This window comes from Scomber scombrus, chromosome 6 (assembly GCF_963691925.1).
Source record: "Scomber scombrus chromosome 6, fScoSco1.1, whole genome shotgun sequence".
NCBI lineage: Eukaryota > Metazoa > Chordata > Actinopteri > Scombriformes > Scombridae > Scomber > Scomber scombrus.
The window spans coordinates 2,252,614-2,271,034 of NC_084975.1; the positions used below are offsets into that span (position 1 = coordinate 2,252,614).

General features: G+C 40.8%; 1 protein-coding gene across 1 annotated transcript in view; it reads left to right on the forward strand.

Moving 5' to 3' along the window:
* Positions 1-18,421, forward strand: part of LOC133981849 (voltage-dependent calcium channel subunit alpha-2/delta-4-like) — an 89,249-nt gene that overhangs the window by 26,194 nt on the left and 44,634 nt on the right. Inside the window, exons 4-24 of the mRNA XM_062420708.1 lie at positions 38-641; positions 1,518-2,048; positions 2,358-2,507; positions 2,865-2,954; positions 3,371-3,484; positions 3,655-3,733; positions 3,989-4,122; positions 4,384-4,401; positions 6,695-6,772; positions 7,419-7,499; positions 8,106-8,180; positions 9,026-9,112; positions 9,353-9,424; positions 10,268-10,329; positions 10,808-10,875; positions 11,545-11,590; positions 11,815-11,912; positions 13,539-13,629; positions 14,160-14,252; positions 15,860-15,981; positions 16,068-16,136. Coding sequence (XP_062276692.1) covers positions 38-641; positions 1,518-2,048; positions 2,358-2,507; positions 2,865-2,954; positions 3,371-3,484; positions 3,655-3,733; positions 3,989-4,122; positions 4,384-4,401; positions 6,695-6,772; positions 7,419-7,499; positions 8,106-8,180; positions 9,026-9,112; positions 9,353-9,424; positions 10,268-10,329; positions 10,808-10,875; positions 11,545-11,590; positions 11,815-11,912; positions 13,539-13,629; positions 14,160-14,252; positions 15,860-15,981; positions 16,068-16,136 — 2,762 coding nt within the window. The remainder of the gene's footprint in view (positions 1-37; positions 642-1,517; positions 2,049-2,357; positions 2,508-2,864; positions 2,955-3,370; positions 3,485-3,654; positions 3,734-3,988; positions 4,123-4,383; positions 4,402-6,694; positions 6,773-7,418; positions 7,500-8,105; positions 8,181-9,025; positions 9,113-9,352; positions 9,425-10,267; positions 10,330-10,807; positions 10,876-11,544; positions 11,591-11,814; positions 11,913-13,538; positions 13,630-14,159; positions 14,253-15,859; positions 15,982-16,067; positions 16,137-18,421) is intronic.

The window sequence follows — 18,421 nt, forward strand, 5'->3', positions numbered from 1 at the left end:
ATACTGAGGATGACGGGGCGTTTGACTCCTTCTGCAGTGGGCTGCCCAGGGTCTCGGAGGAGGCCAATGAAGAACTAGAGGGTCCTCTGACAACAGATGAAATTCTTAATGCGCTGCAGAGTATGCAGGGGGGGAGGGCCCCTGGGATCGATGGGCTCCCACCGGAGTTCTACAAGGCTTTTTGGTGTGTTCTTCAGAGTGACATTATGGAGGTCTACAATGAGAGTTTTAGTGACTCGTCTCTGCCCCAGAGTTGTAGGAGGGCAGTGTTGACTCTGTTGCCTAAGAAGGGGGACCTGCAGGACATAAAAAACTGGAGACCGGTCTCTCTTTTATGCACGGATTATAAAATGCTTTCCAAAGTCCTGGCGAACAGACTAAAGAAGGTGATGGATCAGGTCGTTCACAGGACTCAGACATATTGTGTGCCCGGCAGGTCTATAGTTGACAATGTGTCACTAATTCGTGATTTTTTGGAAGTCTCTGGTTCGTTGGGCTTTGATGCTGGTCTGATTTCACTGGATCAGGAAAAGGCTTTTGACCGGGTTGAGCACCGTTACCTTTGGAAAGTTTTGCAAAGGTTCGGCCTCAGCCCTGGTTTCATTGCCAAGATTAAGGTCTTGTATGAGGACATTGAGAGTGTACTGAAAATTAATGGTGGTTTGTGTAAACCGTTTCCAGTAACTCGGGGGATAAGGCAGGGCTGTTCGATGTCTGGTATGTTATATGCACTGTCACTTGAACCAATGTTGCACAATATACGTTTTTTTATTGATGGTTTGTTTTTATCTGGTTTTGATACATGTTTTAATTTATCTGCATATGCAGATGATATTATTGTTATTGTACAGAATCAAGATGATGTCACAACGTTGGGTAACATTGTTGAAGCTTTTGGTGCTATCTCAGCAGCAAGAGTCAACTGGGCCAAGAGTGAGGCTTTGGCAGTTGGGAGGTGGTCTGCCGGTCTTCCTAAGCTGTCAGGAGGGTTAAGCTGGAAGAGGGGAGGCCTGAAGTATCTTGGGGTTTATGTAGGGGATGATCACACTGTAAATAAGAACTGGGAAGGAGTGGTGGAGAAGGTGGAGGGGAGGTTGGCCAAATGGAAATGGCTATTACCCAACATGTCGTACAGGGGAAGGATTCTGGTCATTAATAATTTAGTGGCATCAACCTTATGGCATAGATTAAAATGTATGGAGCCCCCTGCTGGATTGCTGCAAAAAGTGCAGACCATTATGGTCAATTTTTTCTGGGATAATTTGCACTGGGTTCCTCAGAGTGTGCTTTACCTGCCGAAGGAAGAGGGGGGGCAGGGGTTGGTACACCTGGGGAGCAGAGTAGCAGCTTTTAGATTACAGTTTATCCAACGGTACCTCACAGGCAATGATGACGTGGTATGGAAACCTGTTATGAGCATCATTTTAAGGGGTATTGCAGGTCTGAATTTAGATGCATCCTTGTTTTTAATGAATTGTAGTTTTATACGTTTGTGTGATCTGACTCCATTTTATCAGGGACTTTTTAAGGCATGGACTCTTTTTAAGTGGAACAGACTGGAACCTGCAGCTTCACTGTTCTGGCTCCTGGAGGAGCCTCTAATCCACGGGGCCCGATTGGATGTTCAAGACAACAGTAGACCTGGTCTCACCCGGCGTTTGTGTTCAGCTGGGTCAGTGAAGTTGAGACGCGTAGTGGACGCTGCAGGTGCAGGACTCAACAACATAGAGGCAGTAGCTTCTCTGTTGGGCCTGCAGTCGCATCGTCACACCAGAGACATTTTGAACACTTGGACTAACAGACTGAGTAGTGCAGAAATGGAAATGCTACAGGACTATTTTTCTGGAATAGACACTCCCGATGGAAGGGATCCATTCCCTGAACTGGGTCTTACAATAGACCACACTGGATTGACGGGACCATTGTTGGTCTATAACAATGCTGCTCCTGCAGACCTTTACATGTTGAACGGGAAAGCTCTGTATAAATATTGTGTTCAAGCTTTGAACAAGAGAAAGTTGAGTGGGAGAACGGATAATGTGTGGAGAGTGAGACTAAAGGTGCAGGATCACTGTAAACCAGTGTGGAGGCTTTTTTATAAACCGCCTTTAAATAAGCGATCAGGTGATCTGCAGTGGAGAATCCTGCAGGGGGCGCTGGCTGTCAACAGCTTGGTTTCTAAAATAAATCCCACAGTGTCCATTACATGTCCTTTTTGTCAGGAACCAGAAACTGTCTTTCATTGTTTCCTGGACTGTAAAAGACTTGAAGTTCTGTTTGAAACTCTGAAAACTGTGTTTTTAAGATGTGGTGAGTGTTGGTGTGAAACTGCTTTTATTTTCGGTGCTGGTTACCAGAAAGAAAATGCAAAGAAGTGGCAGCTGTTGAACTTTGTAGTTGGACAGGCCAAACTGTCCATTTATAAGAGCAGGAAGTGTCGAGTAGACGGTGTTTCAGGAAGAGAGCTGATGCCAGTGTTTAAGGCGTTGGTGAAAGCCAGAATCAGAGTAGACTTCAGATTTTATTCACTCATGAATAATGTTGATGGTTTTATGTCTCAGTGGTGTTTCAATGCAGCTCTCTGTTCTGTTGTTGAGGAGCAGCTGATTTTTAACTCTGTGTTTCTATGAGTTTTTAAAAAAACAAAAAACAACAACATAGTTTTGTTGTTTTGTTTTAATCTGATAAATATGTATTGTTGATGTAGTCATATTTATTGGAAAATAAAGGTTTTATAAAAATCAAAAAAAAAAAAATCTCTCTCTCTCTCTCTCTCTCTCTCTCTCTCTCTGTCTCTCTCTCTCTCTCTGTCTCTCTCTCTCTCTCTTTCTCTCTCTGTCTCTCTTTCTCTCTCTCTCTCTCAGCACTTTAAGCTGCTGGTGGAGGAGCTGCATGTTAAAGGAGAAGCGAAGATCAAGAACGCCATGAAGGAGTCCTTCAAAATCCTCAATGAGGTACGTGTTTCCTCAGAGGTCAGAGGTCAGAGGTCAACTTCTGCTAAACTAAAGCATGTTTAAGTGTTTGTGAAATACAGACACAGTCAATGATCTCCCATCCTAAACAACATCATAGTTTGATTTAGTTGTTGCTGCTCTATGAAATAACCTTCTGTGTGTGTGTGTGTATCTGCGTGCGTGCGTGTGTGTGTGTGTGTGTGTGTGTGTGTCTGTGTGTGTGTCTGTGTGTGTGTGTGTTTGTCTGTGTGTGTGTGTCTGTGTGTGTGTGTGTGTGTGTGTATCTGTGTGCGTGTGTGTGTGTGTGTGTCTGTGTGTCTGTGTGTCTGTGTGTCTGTGTGTGTGTGTGTGTGTCTGTGTGTGTGTGTGTGTCTGTGTGTGTGTGTGTGTGTGTGTGTGTGTGTGTGTGTGTGCAGGCGAGGTTGAAAGGTCAGGGCAGCATGTGTAATCAGGCCATCATGCTGATCACAGACGGAGCCATGGAGGACTTTGAGTCGGTCTTTGAGGAATTCAACTGGCCTGATCGCAGGGTGAGACCCGAGACCAAACTCTCTTTATCAGATAACTGCAGGAATAAAGAACATCATAGTTATTTATGAGCCTGTATGTGCTGAGAACCACTCAGCGGCATCGCCACCTTCGGGTGCCGTGACACACAGAAACACGGCAGGTGAGCACTAACAGGTGTTTCTCTGTTCAGGTGAGAGTCTTCACCTACCTGATCGGCAGAGAGATGACATTCGCTCAGAACACCAAGTGGATCGCCTGCAACAACAAAGGTCAGCTGTGTGTGTGTGTGTGTGTGTGTGTGTGTGTGTGTGTGTGTGTGTGTGTGTGTGTGTGTGTGTGTATCTCTATGCCTGTGTGTGTGTATGTTTCTGTGCATTCATACATGTGTGTATTTCACGTTCCTGTGTTTGTGTGTGTGTGTTTGTGTGTCTGTGTGTGTGTGTGTGATTGTGTGTGTGTGTTTCTGTGCATTCATACATGTGTGTATTTCATCTTCCTGTGTGTGTGTGTGTGTGTTCTCTCAGGTTACTACACACACATCTCCACGCTGGCCGACGTGCAGGAGAACGTCATGGAGTATCTGCACGTTCTCAGCCGGCCAATGGTCATCAACCACGACCATGACATCATCTGGACGGAGGCCTACATGGACACTGTGGTGAGCCAATCAGAGAGCTTAAAGAGATTCATATTTTAAGCCTATCCTGCCATTTTTCTACATTTACGTTTGTGGTAAACTGCTTCTTCACCACCATAATCTTCACCACCATAATCTTCATCACCATAATCTTCATCATCATCATCATCATCATCATCATCATCATCATCACTTCACCTTCATCTGTGTGTTTGTTTCCTCCCTGTTTCTCGCCTCACTCTCCCATGATCCTCTGGGCTTTTCACCTCATCACTCTGGCAGCTTCCCAACACCAAGGAGGTAAAAGAAGAAGAAGAAGTAGAATAAGTTGTAGTTTTAGATTAATAGTCTGTTTTAGAAGCTATAAATACACATGCATTAGTTAGAGAATTAGAGTTTAGTTGTTTAGTTAAGAGATAAGAGTAAAAATCTTTTTCCTCATAAAATTAAGCATATAAATAATTGATGAAACTTAATTTGACTTCAAAATGTTGTTGAATGTCTGAAGAGGTGAGTGCAGTACAGAAGCTTTGAGTCATGCTCATACTTACACACCTTAAACTCTGCTGTAATGATTCCTCCTGTTCATACTGACCATTAGAAGATCCCTTCATAATGTTTACTGTAATGATTCCTCCTGTTCATACTGACCATTAGAAGATCCCTTCATAATGTTTACTGTAATGATTCCTCCTGTTCATACTGACCATTAGAAGATCCCTTCATCATGTTTACTGTAATGATTCCTCCTGTTCATACTGACCATTAGAAGATCCCTTCATCATGTTTACTGTAATGATTCCTCCTGTTCATACTGACCATTAGAAGATCCCTTCATCATGTTTACTGTAATGATTCCTCCTGTTCATACTGACCATTAGAAGATCCCTTCATAATGTTTACAATGGAAGTGATGGAGGACTAAATCCAGTCCTCCTTCTGTGGAAACATGGATTTAAAAGTTGATCTGAAAGACAGAAAGAAAGAAAGAAAGAAAGAAAGAAAGAAAGAAAGAAAGAAAGAAAGAAAGAAAGAAAGAGAGAAAGAAAGAAAGAAAGACAGACTCTGTCCCTCTTTGTGTTCCTATACTTCCAGCACAGCTCAACAGGGAAACACTAAGAGGGAATCTGATGCTAAAAAGACTGTAAATGTGTCAGATATCACTTGATATGACTAACTCACACTGATGAAGCTCAATAGAAGCTGATCATCTACTTTATAATGACAGTTCATATTAAAACTTGACTGCTGCTTTAAAACACACAAAGAGTCCTGAATGTAAAGTGAAGGCAGACTGTGTAAGGATTAAAAAGTAATCAATATAATTAAACTAAATTTAAAATATATCTAAATGAAAGCGAGCCTGTATGGATCTCTATCCCTTTAAACATGATTTCATGACCAATCACTGAAGAGCTGCTGGCCTACATTGTAGTGATTGTATTATTTATACTGATTTATCATTTTTGGTTTTAAACTAACACAGAAAGGAAACAGCTGTACGTCGCCACCTGGTGGTCAACTGACAGCACTGAGAATATTTATAATGATTATATTTAGGTTTCCCAAAAATCAACATGACATCATTAAATGTCCCAAAATCTAAATATATTCAGTTTAATGTAATTTTTACTGAATTTTGACCTTTTTTTTCTTTAAAAAAAAAGACTCAATAATTAATCGTTTATAGAAATAGTCTGCAATTAAGTTAATAGTTGCAGCTAAACTACATGTGTTTGATAGTTATAGTTATTATTTAGCTTTCAGATCTGTATTTATAGTAAAACAGGTGATGAATGTTATATCTGCAGTTCATTTAGATCACTTTGTAGAAATATGAAATGTCTTTTTCTGTTTTTCAGAGTAAAAAAAAACAACAAAACATTACATTCATTATTGTATTCAGTGTTTTTAAAACAGTAAAACATGAAAACATCCAAGAAGGTTGAATATTTGTATATATACAGTAGATTTAATAGGCCTACATTTTGCATTATACGTCTTTTCACTTTTAGTACTTTAAGTAAACTTTGCAGCAAATTCTGCTTTTCTTAATTAAGTTAGATTATGAATGCAACGATTTTACTTTTATTATTGTGTTATTGCTCATTTTGCTCAACTAAAGGGCGGCTGTGGCTCAGGAGGTAGAGCGGTCGTCCTCCAATTGGAAGATTGGCGGTTCGATTCCCGGCTCCTCCAGTCTACATGTCGATGTGTCCTTGGGCAAGACACTTAACCCCAAATTGCTCCCGTTGCTGTGCCAACGGTGTATGAATGTGTATGAATGATTAGCTTCCCCTGATGTGCAGGTTGACACCCTGCGTGGTAGCTCCTGCCATCAGTGTATGAATGTGTGTGAATGGGGTGAATGAAATGTATTGTAAAGCGCTTTGAGTGGTCGAAAAGACTAGAAAGGCGCTATATAAGTACAGGCCATTTACCATTTACCATTTAAAGGGTCTCAGTACTTACTCCTCCTCTCTATATCAGTAGTGTTTAATGTGAAGAGTGATGCTATATTTGCAGATATGATCTTACTCTAAGCTTTAATTTCTCCTCACTGAACAGTAACTGATGTCTTCTTGTGTCTCAGCTCTTCACCACCAAAGCTCAGAGTCTCCTGCTGATGACGTCGGTGGCGATGCCGGTGTTCAGTAAGAAGACGGAGACGGTCAGTGTCCACTTTAACCTGCTCAGATACATTATAGAAGAAGTTTTTATCTGTTTGATTTATTAAAGAAGACAGGGACAGTGCATATTAATCAAAAACAGTAACATGTAAATACGCAATATTATATCTAGTGACTAATTTCTGTCTTTAGTCCCTGGTGGCAGGTTGATGTTAAATACAATGACGTGTAAAATAACATTCTTTAAAAGAAAGGAGATAAAGGGAAAAAAATAAATAAATAAAACTAATAATAAAAAAAGTAAAAAAAAAAAAAAAAAAATTAAAATAATAAAATAATAAAATTATAAAATTATAAAATTATAAAATAAAATAAATAAAAATAATATGTAATCAGACAGATAAACAATGAGCAGACAACCGTGTTACTCTTGACAGAACCAGAATTTGGGGGATCATAAAGTGCTTGAGTGCTAAAGTGCTGCTGTATTGAAAACTGCTGGTGTTATTATTGCACATTGTCCATTTCAGTGTGTTAATTATATTGCACATGGCCCTATTGCACATATTTCTTAGACTCAGATAAGTGTGCAGATATTATTGCACTTGGTAAATGTACACAGATGCCCTATTGCACATTATTCACCTACATAGTTATATGTATATATGCTGCTGCCCGTCTCTCCAGCTGTCCCATGGGATCCTGCTGGGCGTGGTCGGCTCTGATATCCCACTGATGGAGGTGATGAAGCTGGCGCCCAGATACATGGTGAGTCCAAGTGGTAGTCCATGGAAACGTTTAAATCTACATGAATCTTAAGATGTTTAAGCCTTTGTAGTTGTGCTCAACCGTTTGGTATCTGGTCAAAAACTAAATCTATTGAACCCATTTAACTTTTAGGGCAATCTTTACCACTTGTATCCTTTCCTTCCTTCTTGTCTTTTTTTCTTTCCTTCCTTCCTTCCTTCCTTCCTTCCTTCCTTCTTCCCTTCCTTCCATTTTTCCTTCCTCCCTCCTTTCCTCTCTTCCTTCCTTCCTTCCTTCCTTCCTTCCTTCCTTTCTTCGTTTCATCTGTCCTTCATTCGTTCGTTCCTTCCTTCCTTCCTTCCTTCCTTCCTTCCTTCCTTCCTTCTTCCCTTCCTTCCATTTTTCCTTCCTCCCTCCTTTCCTCTCTTCCTTCCTTCCTTTCTTCCCACCTTCCTTCCTTTCTTCGTTTCATCTGTCCTTCATTCGTTCCTTCCTTCGTTCCTTCCTTCCTTCCTTGATGTTTTAAATAGCACTTTCTTGGTGTGACCTATAAAGGGCTAAAGGATTTCACAGCACAAGCTTCATCTTCAGCATTTATCCTTCAGTGTGTTTGTTCTTCCTCTTCAGCTCGGAGCTCACGGCTACGCCTTCCTCATCACCAACAACGGCTACATCCTGGCTCACCCTGACCTTCGACCTCTGGTGAGTTAGTTTGGACCATCTTTAAGTCCAGTTACACACATTAACATCTGCTCTGAACCTTAAACCTGCAGTATCTGACCTTCTTTATTGTCATTATTATGAGGTTCAGACAACAATATAACAAAATTTAGATAGCAGTCCCTGAGGTATATAAACATTTAAGACAATTAAAAACAACTTAGGACATAAAGAAAGTTTTAAAAAGCAATCAATAAAGGTGCAATATACATTATAAAAGGTGCAAACGCAGCAGACAGCAGCAATACTTTGTTACAATACAATTAAAGCAATTATATTTGGTATGAGGTATGAGGTAATCCAAAAGTAACAGAAAGTAATCAAATTATATTACTTTAATGTTGTGATACTTGGATTACATGATTGACTACAGTTTTTAACCGGGAATAATTTGAAAAGGATAAACAGAGTGAGGAAAAAGGCTTCGACGTAGAGGTTTAAAGAGCAGGTTTGAACAAACACTACAAACATGCAGAATGTTATATGAGGCAGGAAGTAGCTGCAGTGCAAAGAGACACATTTAGCTCCAGAGGTCTGCAGCAGCTCTGATTTACTACACACTGATGATGATGATGATGATGAAGTCTCACAGAGGAGCAGATGTGCTGAAGGGTACATTAAGGGTAAAAGGTATTAAGTATTTATAAGGACAGTGATGCAGTACTGTTCAGTTTTTGACTACACACACACACACACACACACACACACACACACACACACACACACACACACACACACACACACACACAGACACAGACACACACACACACACACACACACACACACACACACACACACTAACAAACAGCATCTGCTTTGCCCGACAGTACAAAGATGGAAAGAAACTGAAGCCAAAGCCGAACTACAACAGTGTGGATCTGTCTGAGGTGGAGTGGGAGGACACAGAGGAGAAGGTACACACACACACACACGCACACATCATCAAACATCAGAATCAATCATGTTTTTCCACTTTTTCGCTATCAAATCAGAAGGTTTGACGGCGCTTTGGAGTCAGACTCTTCACATATTTTAATGTAATATTCGAATATTCCAATTGAGCATAAGAAAGCATTTTGTGTGTGTGTGTGTGTGTGTGTGTGTGTGTGTGTGTGTGTGTGTGTGTGTGTGTGTGTGTGTGTTTAAACTTCCAGCTGAGGACGGCCATGGTGAAGGGAGAGACGGGCAGCATCAGTCTGAACATCAGAGCATCAGTGGATAAAGGGGTGAGGAGTCACATCAGTCAACACCATAGACTGTATATAAAATGGACGTAACATCCGTGACGTCACCCATTGGTTTGTGGACTGCTGCTCGGAGGCCAATAGTATCGGATCTGAGCAGCGCCATCTTGAACATTTCCGGTGCATGCTGGGAAAAATAAAAACACTATTCTACTTATATGGGCATCAGGAGGAGCATGAGGCGCCCTCCTGAACCTGTGAACCAATCAACCTGTCAATCACGACGTAGCCACGCCCTAATGCATACCCTGCTTTATCGTCACATATAAAATCAGGGAGGCCAAAATGTCCCAAATGAACATCATACTGCATTGAAGAAGGCTTTAAACTAGCGATTGAGACCATAAACACATTTTGAAAACGTTTACTGAGGTTAGAAATCAAGTGAGAAGTTGGTGAATTCTCCATTGACTTGTATAGAGACGGAAGTCCTTTTGACACCAAAACGGTCGCCCCCTGGTGGCCTTTTGATAGAATGCAGTTTTAAGTTACTTCCGCGTTGGCCTCATTTCAGAGGACCGGAACTCCCCACCTGGTCAACACACATTTATACTGTCTTTATTTATACGTTTTACTCCTCTTCCTCACAATTATCAATTTTGATAAAATGTTGAGGATGATATTCTTAATAAATGGTGGAAGAAGTTGTAAGAAATGTATGTGTGTGGGAAAATTATGTAGGAAGTAGGAATGATTATTACAGCAAGACACATTTAGGATCTTGACTGTTGTTTTAAGACAAACTTGAGAAATAGTGAACTCATCCTTTAATGTCTGAAACTATGACAGAACTGAGCTTAACATGTTTAATTTCTCCTCCCACAGAAAAGACCTCTGTTCCTCACCAATGATTATTTCTACACAAACATCGATGAGACGCCTTTCAGGTAAATATACAGAAATGTTTCTTAATCAAGTCTTTTTAATTTTAACTCTTCATGGCAGTTTCTCTGACTTATATAATATGTACGCTTTCACCTATTCTGGCTGACAATATATATATTTATAGTTATATATATATATGTATATATCTGTCACTTTAATCCTCCTGTTGTCCCCGAGATAAGGAAGGAAGGGAGGAAGAAGGAAGGAAGGAAGGGAGGAAGGAAAGGAAAGGAGGGAGGAAGGAAGGAAGGGAGGAAAGTAGGGAGGAAGGAAGGGAGGAAAGGAGGGAGGGAGGGAGAAAGGAAAAGAGGAAGGGAGGGAGAAGGAAGGAAAGGAGGAAGAAGGAAGGAAAGGAGTGTGTGTGTAATGTGTAATGTGACCAGCAGAGGGCAGCATGTCACAGACTGTATGATTCAGCAGTGCCGTCAGTGTTTGAGAGCTTTCAGCATCTCTCATCTGTGTGTGTGTGTGTTTGTGCAGCTTCGGCATGGCGCTGACGAAGGGTCACGGCAGGCTGATGATCATGGGAAATGTGTCTGTGGAGGAAGGTAAGACACACACACACACACACACACACACACACACACACACACACACACACACACACACACACACACACACACACACACACACACACACGCACACCCTGCATGAACAGCCATCTCCCTTTAGTTAACTCAGCTGTATCACTACTACACTCTCTCATAATTAACCTACTTTTCCTGTAATGATTTCTGCAGCTTATATATTGTTAGCTTTTTACCCACAATGCATCACAAAGCTTCACCCAGCTGCTGTGATAGATGATGATAGATGATGCATTTACCCCAAATTTCACCAAAAAAGTTGCAGACTAGTCTGGACCCAGAGGAGTAAACTTGGATGTAAAAGTCCCTGTTGTGCATCCTGTTTTTTTTTTTTTCATTTCACCACATCTGAAGAATCAGGTAGATCCTGCAAATTAGACCCACGAGGAATTAAAAAGAAATAAACCCAAAAAAACAACAGCAGCAGTGTTTGAAATGCAGTTTGAACACAAGAGGAAACAAGTCGTCCTGCTTCCTTAATTCTGATGTTTTAGTTATGAATGAAAGAAAAGGAGAGATACAGTTTTCACAGTCACCACAAAATGATCAGAATATAAATTGTTATTTCTTTAATTCGCTGGCTTTATTCTCCGTACCACCGCACCCTTTGTTTCTCTTTCCTCCCCGCAGGGCTGCATGATCTCACCTCTCCGGACCTCTTCATTGCCTCAGAGTGGTACGTCTGAAACATGAACTCATATTCTGTTTTTCTTTGTGCAGAAGACACAAAATTAATGAGTCAAATAAATCAGCAAATGACAAATAATATTAAAGAGATCATATTAAAGTTTCCCTGAGTATCTAGAATAAACTGAAATCATATTAAAGTGGCATCAGCATCCTGGCTGCTGCTTCCTGTGAAGATGTTTCATGCAGATCTAATAAAGCTCTTCTCTTCAGGACTTACTGTGAGACAGACATCGACCCGGCCCACAGAAAGTACTCCCAGCTGCAGGCCGCCATCCGCTACCTGCTGGGGAAGGAACCCGACCTCGAGTGTAAGTTTCTCACAGTCAAGTTATGGCTTATGTTTTGCCTTAACCCTCCTGTTGTCCTCGAGTCAAGGAAGGTAGGAGGGAGGGAGGAAAGAAGGAAGGAGGGAGGGAGGGAGGGAGGGAGGGAGGGAGAAAGGAAAGGAGGAAGGGAGGAAGGAAGGAAAGACGGACAGAGGAAAGAAGGGAGGGAGGAAGGTAGGGGGGAGGAAAGAAAGAGAGAAGGAGGGAGGGAGGAAGGAAAGGAGGGAAGGAAAGAAGGACAGAAGGAAGGAAGAAAGGGGGATGGAGGAAGGAAAGAAGGAAGGGAGGAAAGAGAGAGGAAGGAAAGAAAAAGAGAAGGAGGGAGCAAGGAAGAACAGACAGAAGGAAGGAAGGGAGGAAAGAAAGAACAGTAAATGTTCATGTCTGAAGGTGTTGAATCACCTCTCTGCTGCAGTAGATAGTAACACTAGCTGTAAGGGTGTGTGTGTGTGTGTGTGTGTGTGTGTGTGTGTGTGTGTGTGTGTGTGTGTGTGTGTGTGTGTGTGTTGCTGTCTGGAGACGTTTTACATCTGTAAACTACAGTGAGGCTGGTGTGACAGCTGCAGGAAGCTGTTAAATCCTCTTTTTGTGGAGTTTCAGTCAGAAGTGTCAAACCTGCAGTAAAAAACTGTCACTACAGCAGCAGGAAGCTGAACCACTCACTGTGGGAAAGTGTCATTATTTTGTCACCAGTTGATCCATCAATTTCCAGCCAGTGGATCCAGTTCATGATGATTGATTGATGACATTACCAGAAGTTATTCAGTGATAGAAGAAATACTCCGATCATTTACTGAAGGAAAAGTACTGCAGTATTATGAGTGATGTAGTATGCAGTATTACAGTAAAAGTACTGCAGTATTATAGTGATGTAGTATGCAGTATTACAGTAAAAGTACTGCAGTATTATGAGCGATGTAGTATGCAGTATTACAGTAAAAGTACTGCAGTATAATGAGCGATGTAGTATGCAGTATTACAGTAAAAGTACTGCAGTATTATGAGTGATGTAGTATGCAGTATTACAGTAAAAGTACTGCAGTATTATGAGTGATGTAGTATGCAGTATTACAGTAAAAGTACTGCAGTATTATGAGTGATGTAGTATGCAGTATTACAGTAAAAGTACTGCAGTATTATGAGTGATGTAGTATGCAGTATTACAGTAAAGTAGTGCAGTATTATAGTGATGTAGTATGCAGTATTACAGTAAAAGTACTGCAGTATTATAGTGATGTAGTATGCAGTATTACAGTAAAAGTACTGCAGTATTATAGTGATGTAGTATGCAGTATTACAGTAAAGTAGTGGTTTGGTCCTCTGACTGATATATTATTATTATGACATCATTAGATTATTAATAGTGAAGCATCAGTGTTAGAGCAGCATGTTACTGTTGTAGCTGCTGGAGGTGGAGCTAGTTTACACTACTTTATATACAGTTAGCTAGTTTAGTCCAGTGGTTCCCAACCTAGGGGTGGGGCCCCTCCAAAGGGTCAGCAGATAGAAAACATATATATATATATAATATTTTGATGAAGCATTATCTCAGAGTCCTGGATATGTGTTTTATTGACTTTCATTTGACCAAACTTTTCCGTTACCTAGGTGACGAGTTGTTGCTGCAGCAGACGCTGTTTGACGCCGTGGTAACGGCTCCGCTGGAGGCCTACTGGAACGCTCTGATGCTCAACGACAGGTGAGACAAGACACGCGTCACACTGATGTTTCATTCACAGACTGTCTGTTCAGGGAGAAAAGTTAGCAGCTATTTTCTCTTTTTTAGTGTTTTGAGCACCATAAACACACCTCAGTTAATATTTATGATATGGTAGTAGTGACATACAAGTTTGTTGGAGTGACTTGGATGAATAAATACACAACTGTCTGCTTGGCTGGATAACCAAAGACATAAAGTGGTTTAGATGTTTTGATTTTGCAAATTGATGTTGATGTTTATTGATGTTAAAAAGCTGCAAATCACCTTTAACTTAATTTGTCTGAGGGAGAATGACTTCCTTCTGTTCCACTGGTGAACATTTATCTTGCTTTAACTCTGACAACTTAACAGCTGACTTGACTGATGAGAAACCTTCAAACTAAAGAGGAGTGATTAATAAAATCAGCTGTTATGAGGATGAATCTGACCTGAGACTTCAGCTCTTTGGACGAGAGACAGAATAAGCTTTTCTATACAGATAATTAATCCGTGTGTGTGTGTGTTTGCAGGGTGGAGCCTGGAGTGGAGACGGCCTTCCTTGGTACTCGCTCCGGCCTGATGAGGGTGGTGAGATACGCAGGAGTGGAAAGCAGAGTGGCAAGGTGAGTAATATTCTAAATGATTGTCTGTCTGCAGTTTGAGCAAAAGACCCAGTTTCAACTATTCTGAGCTCATTTTGATTTAGTCAAATGTGACCCATTTTAACCCTCCTGTTGTCCTCGAGTCAAGGAAGGAAGGGAGGGAGAAAGGAAAGGAGGGAGGAAGGAAAGAATGACAGAGGAAAGAAGGAAGGTAGGGGGAAGGAAAGAAAGAGAGAAGGAGGGAGGGAGGGAGGAAAGAAGGAAGAACAGAAGGAAAGCAAGGAAGGTAGGAAGGAAGGGAGGGAGGAAAGAAGGAAGGAAGGGAGGAAAGAAGGAAAAAAGGAACAGTTAAAACAGACAGGGTCAATTTGACCCGGGAGGACGACAGGAAGGAATTTGAGAGGTGCAGAAAACACCTTATACACATTTCTGCTAGGTGGACTTTGTCTAATGTGACCCCGAATATACAAAAATTAAAATAAAATGCAAAAACATGTTACTGTATTCTTTAGATGCTATAAAATGTTCTCTTGGACCATAAAATAGTGATTGTGAATGTCTTTTTAATCCATGAATAAACAGAATATACTCTTATTAAGGATTAATCAAGCATTAATTAATGACTGATGGGCAATTTATGAATGTGAATGGGTGCAAAGGCTAATTACGAGTCAGAATATGAACAGTTTGTAAGGGTTAATTAACCACTAGTTAGGGGTGTGCGATATGACGATATTAGATCGTGAAGGATTAGAACGTGTTGACGATCTGACAAAGCAGAGAGATCGTAGAATCGTCTATGGGCCACATTCTATATGACGCAGTTCTATGATGACGCACTGACGCATCAGAAGTTTCACGTGCACACCGGCCACACCGCAGCCAGAGGCAACAGCTAGCGTTGAACCAAAAAAAAATGAAAACAATGTCTGAACAATAATATGTTCTCAAACTGCTGGATTTTTAATAATCAGGTTATAAACATTGTTAGAAAGACTGAGGGCGGAACTTAAGTTTGTTGTTGCCATGGTTTCCTTCTGGCCGGTTAATGCGTTACACGCTATGAAGCCGGCTAACTTTATTTTCTCTAATGTGCGTCTTTAAATGGTAAGTAAGTTATGTCAAGTGATGTTTTACTGGTTGTTTGTTTGACCATAACCTGTTTATTGATTTATGTACATTTGACGGCATTTATAGAATTTAAACGGCAGTTATAGCACTCGTTAGCATTATGCTAGCACATTTCTATAACGGTTTTCTGTTATCAGTGCTATAAATAGTAACAAGTTATTTTATAACTATTAACACGCTAATATATTGCTTTGAGATAAATTGTAATGGGAAATGGTTTGTTACACTGTTCAGAAACTTGCAAATTAGTCTCATGTAAAAAAGAATTGTGATAAAATCGTGATTTTATTATAAAAAAATCGTGATATGATATTTTTGCTATATCGCCCACCCCTACCACTAGTGCATGTTGAGGTTAAAAAAATCTGTAGTCTGCAGAGCTAAAGTACAGCTTTCAGTCACATTTCAGTAGTTTGATGCTCTTTCAGCACATTCACAGAGGTTGACGTGTGTCTTCAAAGCGAAACGTTGTCTGAAGTTGATTTTAACCTCAACAGAAAGTTCCTGACTCCGGCTGATAAAGACAACCTGTTCACCATCGATCACTTCCCGCTGTGGTACCGCCTGGCTGTGGAAAACACTCCTGGGATCTTCTTCTACTACCCGGTCAACGACAAAGGTCCGTCTCTGAACCATCTCCAATTAAATTATTATTATCGTCTCTTATCGGTTCATCTTTAAGTAAAGTAGATTCTCTCTCAGCAGGAGTGAAGTTCATTGTGGCGACGACGGCGGTGACGGTTTCATCTGAAGGGAGGACCGCCATGGCTGGAGGTGAGTGTCAACACCTGAACTCTGATTCTTTTAACCCTCCTGTTATCCTCAGGTCAAGGAAGGGTTTTTCTGGTAATATTAGTTTTTGTTATAACTCAATATATTAGTTAACCTCTTCCACTAGAACCTGATCACATTTCATTTTGAGCTTGCAGCTTCCTGCTCGTCCAAGCTCTCCATTAAGACACAAAACCTTCATTTAAATACTGCTGTCTGCACCTGTTGCACCTCTTTTCATTTACACAATTATTCTTAGTAGATCACCTGCAAAACACACGCAAACGATAAACACAATCTATTGCACTGCACACACAAATTATTACCTTTCATTTGGGATCATAGTAAATCAGGCCCTTAGTGTTATGTGTATGTACTGGATCATCTCTTGGGTGGTAGAAGAGCTTTTCATTTATATAAAATAAGCTAATTTTTTGGGTTGAATTTCTTTACACTGAGGAGTCTGTAGATATCAGAGCTGAAAGATTCTCAGGTCAGCTTTAAAGATGCATGAGTTAAGATTTTAGACATTTACTAATGATCAAATGAATACCTGATATGAGGTGGTGTCACTGAGCAGTACTCTCACTCTCCTCCACACTGTACCGCCTGCAGCTCTTCTGTAGTTATTGCTCGTGTTCTCGGTGTTGTCAAAGCACAGTTAATAACCTCACCTGCTCGCCGTCTAGCAGAGGTTGTAAAGTGGTGAGATTCAAACAGCAGCCAGACAGACAATTCAGCTAGTGATGGATGATCCTTCAGCTACTACCAATCAGACCAGATCTCAAGTAGTGCTGGTTAAACTGAACAGGGAGATGCTGAAACAGTGTTTGGGAGATGGAGAACATTAAAACAGACCAAAGGACTGAAACTAGACGTGTATAAGTTGTATGTTGGGGAGTTGTGTCGTCTCCAGACATCAGGGAACAAGGATGTGAGAGATGAGCAGTAGCTGAAACTCATCCTCTAGTAGCAGGGATGTCAAACTCATTTTCATTCAAAGGCCACATACGGTTCAATTTGACTTCATGTGGGCCGGATCATTTAAAAGATTGGAAGGAAGGAAGGAAAGATGGAAGGAAGGAAGGAAAGATGGAAGTTAGGAAGGAGGAAAGGAAGGAAAGATGGGAGGAAGGAAGGTAAGACAGGAAGGAAGGAAGGAAGGATGGAAGGGAGGAAGGAAAGATGGAAGTTAGGAAGGAGGAAAGGGAGGAAAGATGGGAGGAAGGAAGGAAGGAAAGATGGAAGGAAGAAGGGAAGACAGGAAGGAAGGGAGGAAGGAAGAAAATTGGAAGGGAGGTAGGAAGGAAGGAAAGATGGGAGGAAGGAAGGAAAGATGTAAGTGAGGAAGGAAGGAAAGATGGAAGGAAGGAAGGGAGGATGGAAGGAAGGGAGGAAGGAAGGAAAGATGGAAGGGAGGAAGCAAAGAAGGAAAGATGGAAGGGGGAAGGAAGGAAAGAAAGAAGGAAACTTTTTACTGATTTGTTTTGTGTTTTATTGATTTCTTGGCTGCTGTTGTTTCTTCTGGTTTGGATTTTGTGGAAAAAGGTCTGAATTTGCGATCATGTCAACTTCATGTTTGTGTGGCTGGATGTTAGTTTGTTTGGATTTTTCTTTGCAAAAATGAGAAAAATACAAGTTAGATAAATATAGAGTTTATTATTTTAGGCATGATTAACAGTCCTTGAGGTTTATTTGAGACCATTTTTCATGTGCTTTTTACAGAAAATGTGGACAAAATAAATTAAAACACACATTTGGAGGTTACATTAAATGTTGACCATCTGCATTTATATCAGCAATACTGTTGTTCAGTTTCTACTTTGCTATGTTGGGACTATAGTTGATTTCTTAACTGTTTCATTGAGCTTTAGAGTTTGTTTGTGCTGGATTGGAAGCTGTTGTAGATCAAAGCTTGTCCTCTAGGTGGCGGTACAGCTCTAGTATTTGTCTGAATGCAGTTTACCTCAGTGATGAAGCTTAAAGCAGCATTTCCCTGACTGCAGTAGGACTCATATAACTTAAAGTGTCTGTTATTTGGAAGGAATTCAACAGGGCATCCACCTGACAGAGGCACAAAGACTTCATTCTCAAAGTGGGAATATTAAAGGTGACATAAAAACACAACTGATAAAGAGGAAATACATTTTGTGCTGCAAACACCAGGAAAAGTGTCATTTTTTTTCACAGATTCACAGACATTTTGTACTTTTGGAGCTTGTGCTTGTTGGGCTCAGATACAAAGAAAGACAGCTTAAACGGAAAACGTTGACTCATATTTTTCTACA